Below are 19,579 nucleotides of genomic sequence, written 5' to 3' on the forward strand. Positions count from 1 at the left end.
TGTCTAAAAGTCTTTCCTGAGTCTTGATAGGGAGGATATCCAACCAAAGTCCTTTTTTGCTCTTGGGCTTATTTTGTTACATTCAGACAGAAAAGAATGCATTTAGACATATTGGCGTGATTTAGGCTAGAGCTTTGACCAAGCAATCAGAGGCAGGAAGAGGAAGAAAGGCCAGGGAAAAGAGGGAGGGGGTGAAATCAGATGTTCACTTTATATTTCACTCCAGAAAACAGCTCACAATTATAATTACCCACCTTGTTTTGCAGCTCAGAATAAAAGTGGCGTTGCACCAACCCCTACCCAAACAGCCATCGTGATTAGAAAGTACTCCACACCTTGGAGAACTGAGGAGACATGAGCATAATTTTAAATGCAAATTAAATTGAGGGGGTAGCAGAGAGAACACATAAAAGACAGTAAAACAAAACCTTTCAATTTTCTTAAATTAGCAGTCTAATGTGTTCTAAAGAGCAGCTCCACTCACATCTCTTCTTAGGGGTTGCATTTCATCACAATATAAAATGGGCAAATCCATCACTTTCCTCTGCTCAGTGCTCTTGAATTGAGATTGAAGGGAAAATTAGAAGCTGTTCATTTGGGCTCGCGTGCTCAGCAGCATTGCACAGCTTCATTTTATGCTCTGCGGTGTCCTGCTGCAAGAGGTCAACAAGTGCTGGTGAGTATCTGCTAACTTCAAGACTCTTCCTTTCCTGTATCTTTTTTAGCTACCTTTCTTTTTAGGGGGGGGGTCTCCTAAAAGATCTATGTTATAATGCATTTTTTTTAAGGCTGGGAATTTCAGGCAGCTTTTTAAGCTTCTTCCAGTGACTGATTCGCAGAAGGAAAGAGTTATTTTCAGCCTAGATGCTGGTGACTGATCTATGTATGTATTAATTATAACAGGGGAATGTTTAACATATGCTAGCTAGAACGGCCTTTCTCTACAACCCGTAGCCAGCATTAGGGTAAGAACTGGGTGCCCCCAACAATTCCGAGACAACTTTTCTATCCTATTAACTATTTAATCATGTAATTCTGTTGCAATTGCAAATCAAACTGTGACTTGGGGTTATAAACATAAATTATTGAAGCCCAAATCCATTTTTAAACAACTATGGCACTTCTGTGCGTAAGAGATGGAAGGGGTGAGGGGGACTGGACAACAAGATGGTCACATGTCGATTTTGAAGGTGATGATTTTGTGCCCAAGTTTTATATGGGAAACTGGTCATTTTCTTCCCTCACAGTGGAGGATACAAAGAGGCTGAGGCTGGCGTCACCTTCTGTTGCTAAGGTAACATGCTCTGGCCATTTTATGTGATAAAGGAGGTCCAGTGGACTGTATACATTATTCATCGCTGTTCTAATCAAACAATCAAAATTGTTTACTTTCATCGGGAATTTAGTGAGATCAAAGACGCTCTGGCTGAAATTGTTCTTGCTTTGACTGTCGGCAGTTAGTCCTTGATTTTTTTTTTTTTTTTACAGTAAGTATGATTTGCTGTTGGGGTACCTTTGGGTATTTTTTAAAGTTTTCTCTGATCAGATTTGGCTTCTTAAATTAAAATATGCACTGTTAGAAAGAGAAACGAATTGGATTAGCCTTCTGAGCTTGATTTTAATGACTTTGTCTTTTAAATTCTTTCCAAAAACATCCTGCAGAAATAGAGTATTTCTGCAAGTATCGGGGAAAGGCTACATATGCTAAAAAGAACCCAACAGGCTGAACGCTTTTTAATGAAGTGCATCAGCTTCCTGACAGGCTAGTGCATGATAATATTATGATCATTGCTCTACAGAGCAGAATTCTTTCTCAAAAGCAGCCTGGGTCAGGGGCAAGCAGGTGATGATCCTGTAGCACTTTATAAAATGTGCTGGAGGGAATCACCAAAAAGGAAGGAATCCAAGGCATTTTTACAACAAACATGTCAGCATGTGTCATAAACACAAGGCACCTATAAGTGGAGGCTCGGATTCCCAGGCGGTTCTCACTGTTCTAGGGGAATCGGAACTCCCGGGACCAACTGAGGATCAGTGCAGAACCGCTGACACTTAACGATGCCATTCATCAGACAGACCTTTTGAAAACGGATAGCATATGAATTTAACAGCCTAATTTCCGGTTAATATACAACAAGGAAAGACTGGTATGTTATTTCTCTTTAGCTTAAATCCTCTGAGTAGAATATATTTCTTTGAATGATGTTGATTAAATGTTGCATTTTCTCATACAGCAGGAAAGCAATGTTGAGGGTGGCTTTAGCATTGGAAATGTCAAATGAGGGAGTATTCTCATGGGATATTTCTTATTCCAAAATTTTAAATACATATATGTGTATATATATAAGTATATGTCCTTATAATATATAACAAATATAATACACTGTATATACACATGCTTATATATATATGGTTTTAAACATCTATTTGACAGTCTAACATATTACAGATTTGTTTTCCTTTTTCATAGGCATACAAGTAACTATTTTGTCTTGAAACTCTGCTTTTGGGACAACAAGGATGGATTATCCCAAAATGGATTATTTTCTGGATGTCGAGTCTGCCCATAGACTCTTGGATGTTGAGTCAGCTCAGAGATTCTTCTACAGTCAAGGAGCTCAAGGTAATAAAATGGGAGCAGGAGAGAAAACTCCTCTCTTTTGCATGTTGGTTTTATATTGACAGTGCAGTGTCTACTGCAGTAGCTTCAGCTCCACTGCAGATCAGTAATTGGGATTATTAAATCAATAACAAATCTCTACCAAACTGTTGCTGAAATTGCGGCAGGCGTGTAATAGAATGGATCAATGCAAACTTCTTGGATGTGATTAAAAAAAAAAAAGAGCATTCTACTCAACTTTTGGCTCAAATGCCCCCTTTGAACAGCTATGTTAGAAAATAATCTCCACCTCCTTGCACCCAATACATAGGTATCTGGGAAGGTATCCAGAATGCTCCTAACCCTTCCCCCTGAAAAGGTTAAGTTTGCAGCCACTACACTTGAGGAGATCTAGGGCACTCTGACCTATCTGATTGAAATCCAGCTGGATTAGGGGCTCCTGAGATCAGCTGTGTGCTTCTAGAGCTGCCGTATCTGTTTTAAATCAATTCAGTTACTGCTCAAGGAATTGACAGTGCACTCGGGGAAAAGGAAGGAGCATGGCTGTTGTGAAGTGTGGCTGCTACGTGCATTTTTATTACATTTTTCAAGATGGTCAGTCAGGCTCCAGATTGCTTGCTCTTCTTGTTCCATGGTGCCTTGGGAATGTTTTGTCAGAGCATTAGAAAGAAGCCGGAGTGTTTCATGGGATCTCCTGACAGGCAGGAGATTTTTTAAAAAGTGGATTTTCTCTTTTCCATGGAATATTTAGAGTATTCGGTCAAGGCACCCTGATGATAGGCCAGTGATGCTCTGAGGAGAAAGGCAATGTCTGTGATCTTAAAGAGCAAAGTCGTCAAATTCTTGGGAGTCAGAAGCCAGAGCTGAGAAGGGGTGCTGTTTGGGGGATGCTGGTATCTTTGTTAGGTGGTGACAGGTACTTTACACAAGGCCATGATGAGATCTCCCTTGGCTTTCCCAGAGGTCTCCTCTGCACTGGCTTTCTCTCCCTAGCAAGCCAATTTCCCATGGCAACCTCGAAGGCTTGCAAGCCTCCTTCTCCTCTGCTTCCATTTTCCTGGGTATGATCCAGGCTTCTTCTTAAAGTCAGGAGGGTCTGGGAAAATATCTGGTTGATGTGCTTGGGTCAGTGCGCTCATCAGCAGAGCTCAAATTAGCAAAAGTGATACAACAGCTAATTTTCCTCGGGCCTCTGGTTGTGTGCAGTCAGCAAATGCTCCTCTCAGCCACCTCAAGAGACATGAATACCTTACTGATGTGAAAGAGTGAGAGGCTGGCCCGCAACCTCCAGCCCCTTCTAGATCTGCAAGTACGAAGATGCTAGAAGTAGATGGAGGAAAGGAGGGGCTGAGGCTCAGTCCGGGCTCCAGTCCCATGTTTAAATGTGACTGCATCGGATTCATTCGATCTGGGCGCAGCAGTAATGTTCAGTGGTGGGGTCATCTCTCTGAGCTGTGTAATCATTGGCACAGAGGAGAAGGGGAGTCGAGTTCGTTAACTTTGCCTTGCAGAAGAGACCATTTAAGGCTTTAAGAAGCCTGTGGGCTCCGGGCTTCCACGGAAGGAAAGCAGGCAGGGTGTGGGAGGCTCAGAGGACTCAAAGCAGCCTGGTGGTTGTCAGCAGATGGAGTTTGGGGGTGGAGTGGTCAGAATCGTCGCCATCCGTGACTGTGGTGTAGACAGCAGAACTGGAATGACTCGAAAATGCAGGGGAGGTGGTAGCGTAAGCCACCAGTGCTCCTGGGAGCACGTTCATTTTAAGGTAATCGGACCGACGTTCCAATCCAAGAATCTGGGACTCATTGTAAGGTTGAGGGGTCCCTAAACATCAACTAGGTTGATTTTTTTTGAAAACCCCAGCCTTCCTGAGTCAGACATCCAGATGTACAGCCTAGGAGTTTGCATTTTAAGCAAGAGCTCCAATGATGATAACCTAGCAGCACATCAGTCTAGGAGCTCACATTTAAGGACCAGTCCACCCAACCCCATTTCATTCCTTCCTCCCAGAACAGGAACATTTTCCTTCACATAAGAGGCAGGATGACACAGGAGTTGCAGACCCAGGCTCCTGACCACGGAGGTTCAAATCGTGGGTCTGCCACAGTGAACCTAGGCAAGCTCACCTCTCCCATTAACAGAAGTCATCATAGTGGCCAGTTCCTAAGTTAATAAGGGCCTTCAGGAAGTAAGATTTTAAGGCGCTGAAAACCGTCTGCCCCCTAAGAAATGCTACACATCAGCAAATCAGTAAAATAAACATCGCTGGCAAAAGGCTATCCCCTCCTCTGTTTGAAATTTCATAAGGAAGCCATTGCCAAACAAGAAGGTAGCCTGATAGGAGTTTAACCTCCTATTTTTTAGAGAAAAAAAAAAAAAAAAGAAAATTTAATTTGACATGAATTGTAAAACAGTGATTATTTTCTGGTCACATCAAAACCCAGGTCAAAATTGAAAAATAGTGAAAGTTTGTCTTGGTACTCCCTCCCCACATAGTCCTCCTTTTCACATGAGAAGTGAAACCCCCCTTTCTTCCCTACGCCTTCCCCAGAGCCACACCACCGAGGGCCAGTACCCCAGTCTCCTTTCTGGACCTCTGCTGCCACTGTGACGTGGGGCTTGTCACTACACTGCCCCAGGTCCTCCCTGGTGTCTTCCTTCCACTTGGCACAGACTCCCCAGTCTTTCCTAGACAACCAGCCCCTGAACCTGATAAAAGGCTCCGCTGAGTGGGCAGAGGCCTGAGAACCACAGTCTGCACTCCTCCCTTTCAGAACCAGATGGATGTGCTTGAGTGGAGATTCTGAGCACCAGTGGAAAGGGGGCAGAGTGGGAGGAGGCTCTTGGGAAAGGCATTTGAGGCAATTAGGGTTTTTGTGCTACTGCTGAATCACAGCTCACGGCAGCTCTCTCTCTACCTGGCCAGCTCAGCCCAGGACAGGGGCATGGTAGGTTAGGTACCCCTGCTCTGACATCTTCTTCTAAAAGAAAGTCCAACTGGGAGCATAGTATGGAGCTAAGCACCTGAAACTTGAGTGACCTGGGATTTGACCCACTAAACTGGTGGGCGATCACTGCCCTTTTGAGTTGTTCATTCTCAAAGTTATGTTGGTTATTTCTGCAGACTGATCAGGTGTTCTTGCAGGTGTAAATTCTTTTAAAAGGGGAAGGAAGAAAATCTGAGTTTTATTTTCCGCATTACCATCCTGGATCAGTTTTAAACTCAGATTCAGAAACTTCTTAGAAACCAACTCCTTCTCTAATAAGCACATGCAAAATGGTTGTCTAAGGCCATGATACCAGAATTATAGCATTTTTTACCCCATCACAGTTATTTTTCAATTCTTTTTGGAAAGTAGCAAAAGGCCTGCCCCTAAGAACATGCTTTTAGCTAGTAAAAGCCAGAGAAACCCCAGAGGTTGCAAAAGAATGACAAAAGCCATCCAATCTATCATGGAACAAATTCTTCTGAAAGTTCCAGAGATTTTCTAAAGTCAGTCATGAGCTCTGTGGAATAAAGCAGGTTGTTCTGTGGACCTTCATCTTTCCTTGGTTTGGTCCCCAGGTAAGGAAGATGAGTCCATGTCTCTTGGGGAGTCTGCTTTGGAAAGCATGATGTATTGCAGAGAGTAGAAAAAAAATCTAGGGTCACCCTGTTCATCATCCATCAGTGAAGGATACTCTTCCAATTAATCTGTGAGTGCTCTGTCACCAGTAAAATGTGCTTACCGAGAGGGAATTCTGTGAGGGTCTTCATGAACTCAAAGGGAGGATTCTTGCTGTTAAAAATACACCTGGCATAGAGAGCAGCCATGTCCCGACATCACCCACCTTCTGGGTTTCTGACAATGATGACTCACACACTCAACTTCGGTCTGTAATATTTTTACTGAACAATTGCATTGGGAGAGAAGTCCTATTATAAGATCACAAAACTAACATCAGGATTTTCATGTTGGAAGGGACATTATAGACGGTGATTCTCTTGGCCCCTCCTGAAACCAAGTGAAACAGAATTTGTGAGGGACAGACCCAGGTCCCAGAGCTACAGTTTCAAAGAGCTAATAGGCTATTCTGATGAATAGGTAAGAACCACTCTTAAGGATTGTTAATCACATGCTATTCAGAGGGTGGCCGGGAACTAGCAGCACGGGCTCCTTCTCTGGGCTTGTTAGAGATGCAGAATCTCAGGCACCCCAGACCTAGAAAAGCAGAACCTGCATTTGGACAAGATTTTCCAGTAATTTATGTTCTTTTGAGAAGCAATGACTGGATCCAGTGCATATTAGAAACACCTGGTGAGCTTTTATGGACTCAAGACTGGAGTCCCACAGCAGACCAATTAAATCAGAATCTTTGGTGGTGAGCTCTATACTTTGGGGATCATTTTAATTGTCCCTGGTGATTCAACTGTGCAACCAGGACTCAGAACTAGTGACCTCCTGTTTTACAGTAAAGTAACACATCTTGCAGCTATTCTTGCCTGGGTATCTTTCTCTATCTAGGTCCTTCCCTTAAATAAATCCACAGCATTGGAAAGGTGCAAATGGACTTTTTATAAAAAGGACTGGGCTATGTATGGGTGCTACCCTTTGCATATGCTTTGGATCCATTAATCCTCAAAGAAACTTTGGGAGAGAGGAATTATGATGCTTATTTCACAGATCAGAAAAGACTACACATTTAGAAAGCAGTAAAGTCAGGATTTGAATTCAAGTATTTCTGACTCCAACAACCCTACAGGTAGTGAAGGAAACATTCATAATGAAATCAACACTTCTAGATATGGTGAAGTTCAAGGTGGTTCCACCACATGCCCAGATCACACAGCTTATCAGATCACACAGCTTATAGCGAGAAGGTGGAGACCGGAACCCAACTCCTGTTACCACACACACCTATGCCCTCTCTGCTATACTAGGTTTCTTTTCTCCAAGATCGTCAAAATCCTCAGACAATTAAATTTCCTTCAAAAGGGAAAATATATTAAAAGGTAACCAATTGACTAAAGTCACTAGGCAATTAATTGTATGGCTCCTGCTCACAAATTTCCCCTCTTTTATCTTTTTAAATTACTCTTGGCATTAGAACCAGGTGATCTACTCATTTCATTATATAGCATCTTCTCAGTCTTGTCCAACGAAGGGAAATGCTGCTCTTGACAACTGATGAATGCCACAGTTAGTAGCTAAGAATCTTTTCAAGTTGTATTTGGAAATGGAGAGGAATTCATTTAAACCCTCTCTTTCAAACATCTTCTCTTGCCCACCCTATGAAATCTGTAAGAATAGCTGACTCTTTGATCTATAGCTCTGAGTTAAATATACTCTACACCTAAACTCTAAGCCTCTGGGACTTCTTGACATGGCCCCAAGAGACAAGGACATTTGGTAACACTTGATCAGTTGCAAGTCATTGACTACGGTCACCAGCACAGAATGTGCTCGTGCTATTTCCTCCCCTGTGTTTCATGCAAAACCCAACCCAATGTTGCCTTCTCTGTGAAGCTTTGCCTGACTTTTCTAGCCTTTTACCACAGCGTTCTGTTCATGCTTACTTTATAGCCTTTATCCTATTATATTATTCAACTTCCACTACTTACTAGCTGCAAGAGCTCACATAAATGGCTTCGTGTCTTTAAGCATCAGGGTTCTCATCATTTCTTTTTTTTTTTTAAGATTTTATTTATTTATTCATGAAAGACACAGAGAGAGAGAGAGAGAGACAGAGACAGAGACAGAGAGAGAGGCAGAGACACAGGCAGAGGGAGAAGCAGGCTCTATGCAGGGAGCCCAACATGGGACTCCATCCTGGGACTCCAGGACCAGGCCCCGGGCTGAAGGTGGCGCTAAACTGCTGAGCCACCCTGGCTGCCCTCAGGGTTCTCATCAAAATGGATATAACCCTAGCTCTAAATTCATAGAGATTTTTGAGCATTAATGGAAGTGTGCTTATAAAGTGTTCAGTATATTATTTATTATTATTGATTAGTCATTGATGCTTTTGTTTCATTATTACTTAGGTGTCTGTTTCCTACCTAGAGAGCACTGATTTCCTTAAATACCATTTTTCTGGGTGCCTAGTATCATCCTTGGTATAGAGTAGGAGCATTAAGATTTAGTAAATGTCTCTATTGAACTCAAGGAATGAAAATGCTTAAATCTCCATTACAAAGAGATTCTCAGGATTCAGGGAAAGAACTTTTGACAATTAAAGATCTGGAAAGTAGAACCTTCTAGGATCTTTAAGGAATTCAAATCTTTAATTGAAAATAAGAGGCTGCTGAAGGCCAAAGGGAGGGGCAGGCAAAAACAATTTTCAAATACAAACAGGTGCAGGACATGGAAGAACATTATCAATTTTGCTATATCTCCCATAAAATAGAAGAAATTTAAAAAGCAAAAAGAAAACAACAGCAGGAGGGATTTTGTGTGCTATTGAGGAGCATTATTAACCTTTTACCTAGATTTAGAGGGCCGCTAAACAATACCATTCTTAGAAGAGCTCTTTAATTTATGATACTCTGTGATTGTTGAATTTTTATTCTGCTTAAAAGTAGAAGTATAGAATAAGTGACCAATGTTTACTTTGCTGAACTTAATTGACCTCAGTCCAAAAGCTGCTCTCAACATATTCAAGAAACTAGCTCTGAGTTATATCTCAGTTGAGATACCTTTCCCCTTCCTTCTTTAGATGCTTACTGCCTAATCCAGTGCTTACATTTTTTGGTTGACTAACTCTTAAACCAGTTTCCATTCACACTCCTGCTTCTGACCAGACTCAATGGAAGGTGGCTGTAGATACCCACCTAAGCCCCATGCTAGAGACACCTACCTTGAGAACCACTCACTGAAAGCCTGGCCATGGGGTTTCTAGGAGTCTTGCTAGGAGCAGATGCCTGGTTGTCTTCCTTCTTTTGGTCTGTCCCCTGAGACCTTCATGCCATGGTCTTAGATGTAGCTCATAACAGGACCTAGAGGTCAAATTGTCCCCATAAGAACTGAGGTAGAAATGGTGACTGGAAAGCAACCTGATCCCCATGTGAGGTATGATTGCCAAATGGATTATAACTTTTCTATTCACCAATATGATGTCCTCCCATTTGCCCCTCAGAGTCCTGCTAGGACCAGCCAGCCACATTCATCTTCATAGGGTATGTCCTAACCAAGTACGATACATGTAATTTCCAGACCTCTGTCTCTGAGAAGTGCTTCAGAAGACACTTTTCATATATACTTTCTAGCCTTACTTTCATGGCACTCAAGTCCTCACCCTCAACAAATACTTGCTTTTTGTCTTTTTTTTTTTCTTTCCTCTAAAATTCTATCCAGGAAGCAGCATGCTGTGCTTCACTCACGGATGACAAGCTAACTACCAAGCCTTCCCTCCTAACCTCCCACACACTCCATTTTAGACCTGTAATTGCTCACACGCAGGCTCTCCAAACCTGTGTTTAATACAAGGAACATTCTGTGTGAAGGAGAGGGTGAAGGCAGATTAAGAGAAAAAATATTATGGAGATAGCCAGCCTGCCAATTTCATACGTAGGTAGATGACCATAAAATGTAACCTTCCATTTCCAGAGTGTGCCATAGGAACAGGGCAATTCTCAGTACACAAAGTAGCATTCTTGGTGCCAGCAATTTACCTGCATGCAGTCTTCCAAACCTTTTTTGTGCCTTTGCCCCCAGCAAGCATCTGCTTTGCCATGTATTGTGACTCAGAGACAGAGAAGATGAGGGGATGAGAAACAGAAAGGGGAAAAATTATGTGAAAATACAATGAGAGAATTCCAATCAATTAATAACTCCTACTTTCACATAAGACATATGAGGGAGTCGATTATAGATTCGGCTCACACACAGCCAGCATCAGCCATGACCCAATTAGCATAAGCAAATCACAGGTGCTTGGGAAAGAATTCTCCTCATTTTCCCAAACAAATCTGTTTTCCTAAAAACTTTCAGTACCACCCTCTGGGACTAAGCTGGCAGAGGCAAGGGTTGAGAGCCTAGCTCATGAAAATCAGTTCATGGCTAATACCATTTTTAATATTTTAAGGAATATTTCAGTAAACAATTAGACCCCTACACTCATAAAAAACCACAGAATGAATAATGGTGGGAAATAGTACTTCTGAGGGACACCTGGGTGGCTCAGTGGTTGAGTGTCTGCCTTTGGCTCAGGTCGTGATCCCAGGTCCTGGATCAAGTCCCACATCAGGCTCCCCTCAGCCTGCTCCTCCCTCTGCCTATGTCTCTGCCTCTCTCTCTGTGTCTCTCATGAATAAATAAATAAAATCTTTTTTAAAAAAAAGTAAATAAATAAGTAGTACTTCTGAAATGTTAGGACTGAACAGAGAGACAATGTTGGAGATCTATGTATTTTTTTTCAACTATAAAAGCAAAACAGGGTAATATTGAAATATTTGGCCAAAAAATGGGAAGGAAAATCAACCCTACACAACTACTATTGACCCTTGAACCGATACAAGGGTTGGGGCAAGTACTGCCTATGAAGTCAAAAAGCAGTCTATAGCTTTTGACTCCCCCCAAACTAAATTACTAATAGCCTACAGTTGACCAGAAGACTTACCATTGATAAACCATCAACCAGCACATATTTTGTATACGTCCTATGTATTATATACTGTATTTTTATAACAAAGTAAGCTGAAGAAAAGAAAACATTATTAAAACAATCATAAGGAAGAGAAAATACATTTACAGCACTGTATTTATCAAAAAAAAATCCACCAATGAGTGGACCCACGCAGTGCAACCCACATTTAAGGGTCAACTGTGCATATGTATTATGAATATATTCGGCCAGTTTATGCTTTGCTTTTTTACTTTCTTAGTGGTATATTTTAATAAGTAGAAGTTTTTAATTTTGATGAAATCTGTTTTTTTATTATGATTATGATTTTATCCTTTAACAAATTTTTGCCATCCTGAACATTATGAAGGTATTTTTCTGTGCTATTGTTGTTTTTTTAAAGCCTTGTAGTTTTAGCATTCACATTAAATCTGTGATCCGCCCTAAGTGAATTTTCTGGATGATATGGGGTAGAGGAAGGATTCTCTTTATTAAAGAGAAAAAAAACTATTCTTATTACAACTGACATTTTGAAATGGGATCATTGAGAATAGAATATTTTATCTCTTTTCTTTCTTGTGTTTTCTCCTTCCCCCTTACTCTTTATAGTCTTTATGTTGCCCAGATCAAAAGTGAGTTATCATAGATGTGGTTTATATATCTTTGGAGTTTGTTCTTTACATGAAATTTGAACTAGGAAAGTTAGCGTTCCATTTTTAAGTTACTCTCAAAAGATTGAAGAATTCCCAAATTGGACTTTTTCTCAAAAAGTAATGATCTACATGGCATAAAATAGCAAAAAATCTAATATAGTTCTTTGTATACAATTGTGAATGTTGGCGTACCAATCCTAGGACTACTGGAATTAGAAATAATTGAATTAAAAAAAGAAATAATTTAATTTATTATTCTGTCATGTAAGGTTATTTAAAATGTTTTTGTACATTTAAGGTATTCTCCTAGATATTATCCACTCTAATATTCGTACTATCTGTCTATTTCCCTATTATTCAACTATCAGAAAGTCTTCAACGTCTATTTCTGTACGTAAAATTGTGTTCATGATCAATCTATTTGCAGCACTTTACTTTTGTTATACAATACATTAATGTCTTGGTGGATTAATAGAATTTCAACACACAAAGCACATTCATTCTGTTGGTCATTCAACAAATATTTATTGAGCACCGGTAGACTGCCAAGTACTAGCCAGGTATGACTCCAGCAGTCAATAAAACAAACTGAAACTTGCCTTTATGGAACTCACATTTTAGTGAGATTTTTTCACTTCAATTTATATCCCAAATATTTATTTACCTTTCTTTAAAATTAAATATTCAAAAAAATTAAATTAATTAAATTAAATTAAATTAAATTAAATATTCAGATATTAACAATATGTCTGAATTATTTGCAGCAGACACTTATATGCCTATCAAATCGTGTGCCCCTCCTTTTCATAGTGTGGAGTTCTTTTGAGAAATTCCTATCCAGCCAGGAATTATACTTCCCACACCCTCTTATACCTTTGGTAGTGCCTATAATCAGTTCTTGCCAATGGAATGACAACAGAATTAGTGTGTCACTTCCAAGCCAAGGTATTTTAGAGGCGGGTGTACCTTCTCTACGCTCTTTTTTTTTTTTAATTTTGTTTTATTTTATTATTTTTATTTGAATTCAATTTATTCAACATACACTGTGTTATTAGTTTCAAGGGTAGAATTTAGTGATTCATCAGTTGCATACAACACCCAGTGCTCATTACATCAAGTAATACCCATCACCCAATTACCCCACCCAGCAGCCCTCAGTTTGTTTCCTGTGGTTAAGAGCCTCTTATGGTTTAGTCTCCATGCTCCTTTTCTTTTTGCTGGCTGGTTGTAGATGACACGAGGCCCTAGGGGATGGTAGAGCCCAGAGGGAAAGTGCCAATCACTGTTTCACTTCAGATAGGAAGGGGGTCTAAAGTAACTCAGACTCCAATGTAAACAAAAAAATACAAATGTAAGGTTTATTTGATAAATTAGCATTACCATCGCATTGTTAATACTGACAACTGTCAATCTGAATAGGTTTGATGATATGATGAATATCATGATGTTTATCTGATAATACAATCATTATCCTTGATCTAGTACAATTTTGGAGTTGCCAAAAAAAAATGATACTGAAAGAGACAGTCAGCTATGCATCCTCCCGAAGGACAAGGCCAACTCCTAAAAGGAGATTTTTGCTAAATACTGAGGCCAACACAAAATTAAGTGCATCTCTTAGCAGTTACTGACTTTAAAAAAAAAAGTTGTGTAAGAAAATAGGAGTAATTTTGAGGACTCCATGGCCCATGAACCAAATTTGCATAGTTACAGTATCAAGTGGTTACTATTGGAATTCTGATCAAATTAGGCTGAGGAATGTGGAGAATATGGTATAGGAAACCATGTCCTTCCTCATTCTGTATAGTAGTGAGTGTAAACTGGGTCAAAAAAATATATATGTATGCTTCATATGCTCATATAGGAATAGAATTTTTTCCCTCTGTGGGAGTTGAACCAGTGACTAGAAACAGAAGTGGAGGGGAGACTTTTCACTTTTTCACATCTGAATATTGTACCTTATGAATAATCACCTATTTAAAAATATATTTTTTAGGGATCCCTGGGTGGCGCAGCGGTTTGGCGCCTGCCTTTGGCCCAGGGCGCGATCCTGGAGACCCGGGATCGAATCCCACGTCGGGCTCCCGGTGCATGGAGCCTGCTTCTCCCTCTGCCTATGACTCTGCCTCTCTCTCTCTCTCTCTGTGACTATCATAAATAAATAAATAAATAATAAAAAAATATATATATATTTTTTAAAAAATGCACTGTAGCTTGTGAGAAATTATTAGTATTAGGGAAGATATTATTTTACTGAATTCAACAAAATCCATTATGAAAATCGGTGTATGAGAGATTGCAGAATTGACACCATAATTTAGTAAGTACCCTCAATAACATCCTTCTCCTAAAACCTATACAGTTTTCTAGGTTTTCACCTACAACAGCTATTAAAATCAGTGTTGGAAAAAACTGAAGTTAAAACTAACTCTCTGAATCACTATATACTAAAATGATTAATTAAGATTTTTTTCACTTAAAATGTTTTTAAATACTGAAGCACATTGTTATTTTTGCTTCATCAAAAAGTCTATGTTGTATCCTAATACATCCCTAATGTATGATATGCCAAACTTTTAATCAAATAAACAAAAAATTACTTGTCTACTTATCATCTTTAATTTATCTGTTAACTACATCTTTTGTGTATATTTTAGGGTATATAAAATATTCATACAGTACAATACTGACCCATAGATTAAGAAGTACATTTTGGGGAATGCAGGCTCAGTAAGCTTCTGCTGGTGGGTGGCTGAGTCTGAGTTTGAAGATGCATCTGTATCTGCTACAGAAGCTCTGATATCCCTGATAGGAGTAGTCAGACCAAGGCTGTCTCAGAAGCATGGTTTGAGATGAGACTTGATTGCTGATAGGATTTTAATTGGAGTTAGGATGAGGAGGACATTATAAAACAAGAAGACATAGAGGGAACTGACAGGGCTTGTTCAGACCACTAAAGCAAGTCTCCAACGGGGGTCTGGGCCCATTGACAGCAGCATCACTGAAGCCATGTTTAAAATGCCTTCCCCACACTTAGTAGATTAAAAGTTCTGGCGTAGTGGAGTAAAAATGCTCATTTTTATCATGCTCCTAATAATTTTTAGGCTCACCAAAATTTGAAAATATCTAGTTCCATGGAACTACACTGGAGGGCATGTGGATTTGTACTGCAGAGACATTATAGATGATAATAAAAAAATAAAAATAAAATAAAATAAATAAAAAGCAGCAGTCAATCCCAAAAAAGGAAATTGAGAAATGGCTACTTTGAAGTATTCATCACAGATGGGTCAGCCATATTACTAATACTTACTTCAGTTTAAAATATTTGCATTTCCATGGCGTCCTGAGCACCCTGTTGTTACATAACAAAGAGACTTGAAAAGTTTCAGCCTCATTCCTTTTTTGAGTGTTGGACAGTGCTATTGTTTAATTACCTTTGAACTCTAGAAAAAAGCCCAGAAGGACAACAATGTTGGCTGCGTGCCCCTCTCCTGCCTGCTTATCCTAAAGTTAAGGATATTTTAGGTATTTTAGTTAAATGTATTTTTCAAGTTGGTCAGTAAATGTTTCAGTTATTGAAAAACCCCCTTGTGTCATTAAAGGCTCTTAGTCCATATATATTCTCAGGCTCTTCTGAGTTTCACATCTTTGTTACCCCTGATGCAACTGTAAGGTAGGAAGATGAAAAAAAATGATGAATATTCTGGACTCCCTTTTTTCCCTAAGCTGTTTCCAGGACAATGTGTGGAACTCATGGTGATCATTTTAATATTTAATATAATCTGAGTATAATTTTGCCTTAAAACATTTTATTCCAAAATGTCATGTTCCACGTATTATGTTGATACATTTGTAATCTTGGTGCATATATTGCCACTCTTTGACAAAGGGCTTGTGTTTTTATTTTCCTCCTGTGGAGAAAAGATAGAAGACTTCTACCAGGCTACTTTAAAATGAAACCCTGGTACCAGTTAATGTGCAGCAAGATTACAATAAAAGCACATTGCCAATTTAAACTGTGTGTGCATTCCCTGCATTTCTCACTCAAAAAAGGGGAACTATTTGAAAACTTAGGTTTTTACAAATTAAAGATGACCAGGGCAACTGAGTGGCTAAGTCAGTTAAATGCCCAGCTCTTGATCTCAGCTCAGGTCTTGATCTCAGGGTCATGAATTCAAGCCCCAGGTAAGGCTCCCTACTCAGCAGGGAGTCGCTTCTCCTTCTGTGGCTCCCCTTGCTTGCATGTTCTCTTTTTATCTCTCTGCCAAATAAAGGTGTAAAATCATTACAATAAAAAGTCATAAAGGAACAAAAATACATTTACAGAGCTGTACTGTAGTTATTTTTAAAAATCCACATATAAGTGGACCTGTGTTGTTAAAGGGTCAACTGTATTTTAATTTTTTTATACTTACTTTTGGTCACTTTCATACCTGTTCATATTTTTACAAAGTGATGTTGTGGCCTATACAAAATCAAGGTTATGAATGCAGTCTTTTCCAGGACTGACTGAAGAATATCATGTTTTAGGGCTGGGCTTTAGAGTAACGGATCTGATTTCACACTATGATTTCCCTTTCATAGTTTATGACATTAAGCAAGTTCTTAAATCTCTGGCTTTTCCCTTTTGAATGCAAATGAGAATACGAGTTCCTAACCCAAACAGTTATTTTGAGGATTAAGTGGAACAAAATGCATTTCACGAACTCTGGTCCAATATATGATTTGCAGGTAATACTTATGAACTCTTTTATAATAATAATGTATCTGTTTTCATCATGTTTTAGAAAAATGCAAATTAAAGAAATATATATGAAAATATATAGCTATAGGGGCACCTGGGTAGCTTAATGGTTGAGAATCTGCCTTCTGCATGATTCCGGGGTCCTGGGATTGAGTCCCACATCAGGAAACAGGAAACCTGCTTCTCCCTCTGCCTATGTCTCTGCCTCTCTCTGTGTGTCTCTCATGAAAAAATAGATAAAATCTTTAAAAAAGAGAAAGAAGAAAGAAAGAAAGAAAGAAAGAAAGAAAGAAAGAAAGAAAGAAAGAAAGAAAGAAAGAAAATATAAAGCTATATAACTAGACTTCATACTTAGGGACTATTGCTTAAACCAAGGGGGGAAAAGTAGGCTAACTGAAGTCTATTTAAGGAGTAACATTAAGTAAATAATAGATGACACTTTGATGGAGCAAAATCCATAAAAGTGATGTAGGAATGACTAACATTTGGAAACACTGAGCAAATAAACATAAAACACTAAGCAAAATGTCAAGTATCTAATATGCATTTAGTAAGGTTTAGCTCTTGTGTTAAATATGCTTTAGTTTTGTCAAGCTTCCAGTGGAAAATAGCAGGGCCACCCTGTCCCATCTCTGGTCCTCTCTGCCACCATTTATTCCTAATTCAGATTTCTAAGCTCCTTGAAAAAGTGAGACAGTCTGAAAACACAAGAACAAGAAAAAACAACAAAACTTTGGTTTTTTAAAATACAGCTGCCAAAAATCTCCAAAGAATTTTCTTTAAGGTTGGACTGCTGGTAATTTTCATCCTGCAAACTGTCTCAAAACATTAGCTCCACTGTACTGATTTCCTCTGGATTTACAGCAAACCCTAGTTTATCGGGTTGTGGCTTCCAGGTGGTGACTGACATAAGTCAGCATTTACCAAGGAATGAGGAAATCGATTTGGGAAAATCCACTTTAAATCATACTTCTCAATAAGTATTCGTCTAAGGAATGGTAGATTGCCGCAATAAGGAAAACAAAGAACATTCATGAAGTAACTGTTGTGTCTTCAAGAAGCTCAAAGACAACACATATAATGTAGTACAAAGTACTCTAATAGAAGCAAACACAGGATCTGAAAGTTGGGAAAGGAAAGAATTCAGAGAATTCTTTGTGGAGGACTTAACGACTGAGTTTCATCTCAGGATTAGCATAGTAGTGGGGCTTCCCAACAGAAAAAGCTAGTACATATAGGTCTTCCCAGAAACAATTCAGTAGGGCCAGATCAAAAAAGTAACAAGAAGGTGAAGGTGACATCTGAGATTGAAGGAAAAAGCAGAGTTCAAGGAAAGAGACCTTGCATACGAGATTAAGAAATTTGCGGGGGGTGGAGGGGTGCCTAGGTGGTTAGTCAGTTAAGTGTCTGCCTTTGGCTCAGGTCCTGAAACCAGACCCTGGGGTTGAGCCCTGCATCCTGTATCAGGCTCCCTGCTCAGCGGGGAGCCTGCTTCTCCCTCTCCTTCTGCTGTTCCCCCTGCTTGTGCTCTCTCTGTCAAATTAATAAATAAAATCTTAAAAAAAAGAAAAAAGAAAAAAATTAGCAATCTGTAGAAAACACAAAGCCTTGGAAGGATTTCTAAAGCTGGGACAGTTTCTGGGCCAATTCATCCCCAATTTTGTTAGATATCAGAAACATACATTTTACAGCCCTGACTCAGATGCACTGATCAGAATTTTAGGGAGTCGGGTGTGGCAATCTGGATTTCCTTCTATTTTTAAGGGGTTGTTTTTGTCTTCTTTTTGCAGCTCCCAGATGCTTTGATGTAAATAGTATGAAGTCTAGAATTTGAAACCCACTGACTAGTCTCCTTCTTTACTTTTAAAGTTCTTTTCTTTTCTTTTTAAAAGATTTTATATGTATTAGAGAGAGAGAGAGAGAGAGAGAGAGGTGAGAGGCAGAGGGAGAAGCAGGGAGCCTGACATGGGGCTCAATCTTGGGACTCTAGAATCACAACTTGACACAAAGGCAGATGGTTAACCGACTTAGCTACCCAGGTGCCCCTAATTCTTTACATTTGTAGATGAGAAAAATAGAGCCAAGAGAGGTAAATAAATTAAATAGAATAAAAACCCAAGATTATATTCATTTATATTCACTATTTGCTGACAACTAACCATATTCTGGGAATTCACAAAATAGACAAATCCCTAGGCCTCAAGGAGTTAATCATCTAATATAGGGACAGATAAATAAGTAAATGATTTCAGGACCAAAAGATAAATGCTGGGAGGGCTGTGAGTTTTATAAACACAGAGGAAGGCACCCATATCAGAGATAGGTTAGTGTACGCATGTATGTTGGGGAGAGAGGGTAGATGTGTTTTCACTTTAGTGTCCAAGTCCAAGATGAGATGATGGTTAGTCAGCCTTTGCCTTAGACTTAAGTAGGAGAAAAAAAAAAAAACATTCAGAGCTGTGTGAAATGGCTTGTGACAAGGCATGGACACATTAGGAGTATGATATGTTAGGGGAACCATGTTACAGAATGAAAAGGAAATTGGAAAATATTGGAAATTATTGGAAAATATGGGGAATGGCAAGAGAAGAGACTAGAATAGCAGTTGGTAGCCAAGGCATGAGCATACTTAGTAAGTAGGCTTAACCAAGTCAAACCTGATACAGAAGGCACTAAATTATCTAACACAGAGGAGAGCTGTTGTGAGATCTGTTTGTATCAAGACCACAGAAATAGAGGTCAGATTAGAGGGAGTGAGATTAGAGGTATAGAAAGAGAAGCAGTGGGGCACCTGGGTGGCTCAATGGTTGAGCAGATATCTGCCTTTGGCTCAGGTCATGATCCTGGGGTCCTGGGATTGAGTCCCACATGGGGCTCCCTGCATGGAGCCTGCTTCTCCCTCTGCCTATGTTGCTGCTCTTTCTGTGTATCTCTCATGAATAAATAAATAAAATCTTTTTTTTT

The 19,579-nt window shown here is 39.5% G+C and overlaps 1 protein-coding gene across 5 annotated transcripts in view; it reads left to right on the forward strand.

Moving 5' to 3' along the window:
• The first annotated feature begins 345 nt into the window (after nt 1–345).
• Nucleotides 346–19,579, forward strand: part of PHACTR1 (phosphatase and actin regulator 1) — a 558,131-nt gene continuing 538,897 nt past the window's right edge. Inside the window, exons 1-4 of one of the 5 annotated variants that reach the window (XM_035710672.2) lie at nt 346–676; nt 1,248–1,294; nt 2,001–2,147; nt 2,471–2,623. In XM_035710672.2, coding sequence (XP_035566565.1) covers nt 2,521–2,623 — 103 coding nt within the window. In that variant the 5' untranslated portion in view covers nt 346–676; nt 1,248–1,294; nt 2,001–2,147; nt 2,471–2,520. The remainder of the gene's footprint in view (nt 677–1,247; nt 1,295–2,000; nt 2,148–2,470; nt 2,624–19,579) is intronic. The other 4 variants (XM_025444326.3, XM_025444331.3, XM_025444327.3 and 1 more) reach the window with 4 other exon arrangements.

The sequence above is a fragment of the Canis lupus genome, chromosome 35, assembly GCF_003254725.2.
Source record: "Canis lupus dingo isolate Sandy chromosome 35, ASM325472v2, whole genome shotgun sequence".
NCBI lineage: Eukaryota > Metazoa > Chordata > Mammalia > Carnivora > Canidae > Canis > Canis lupus.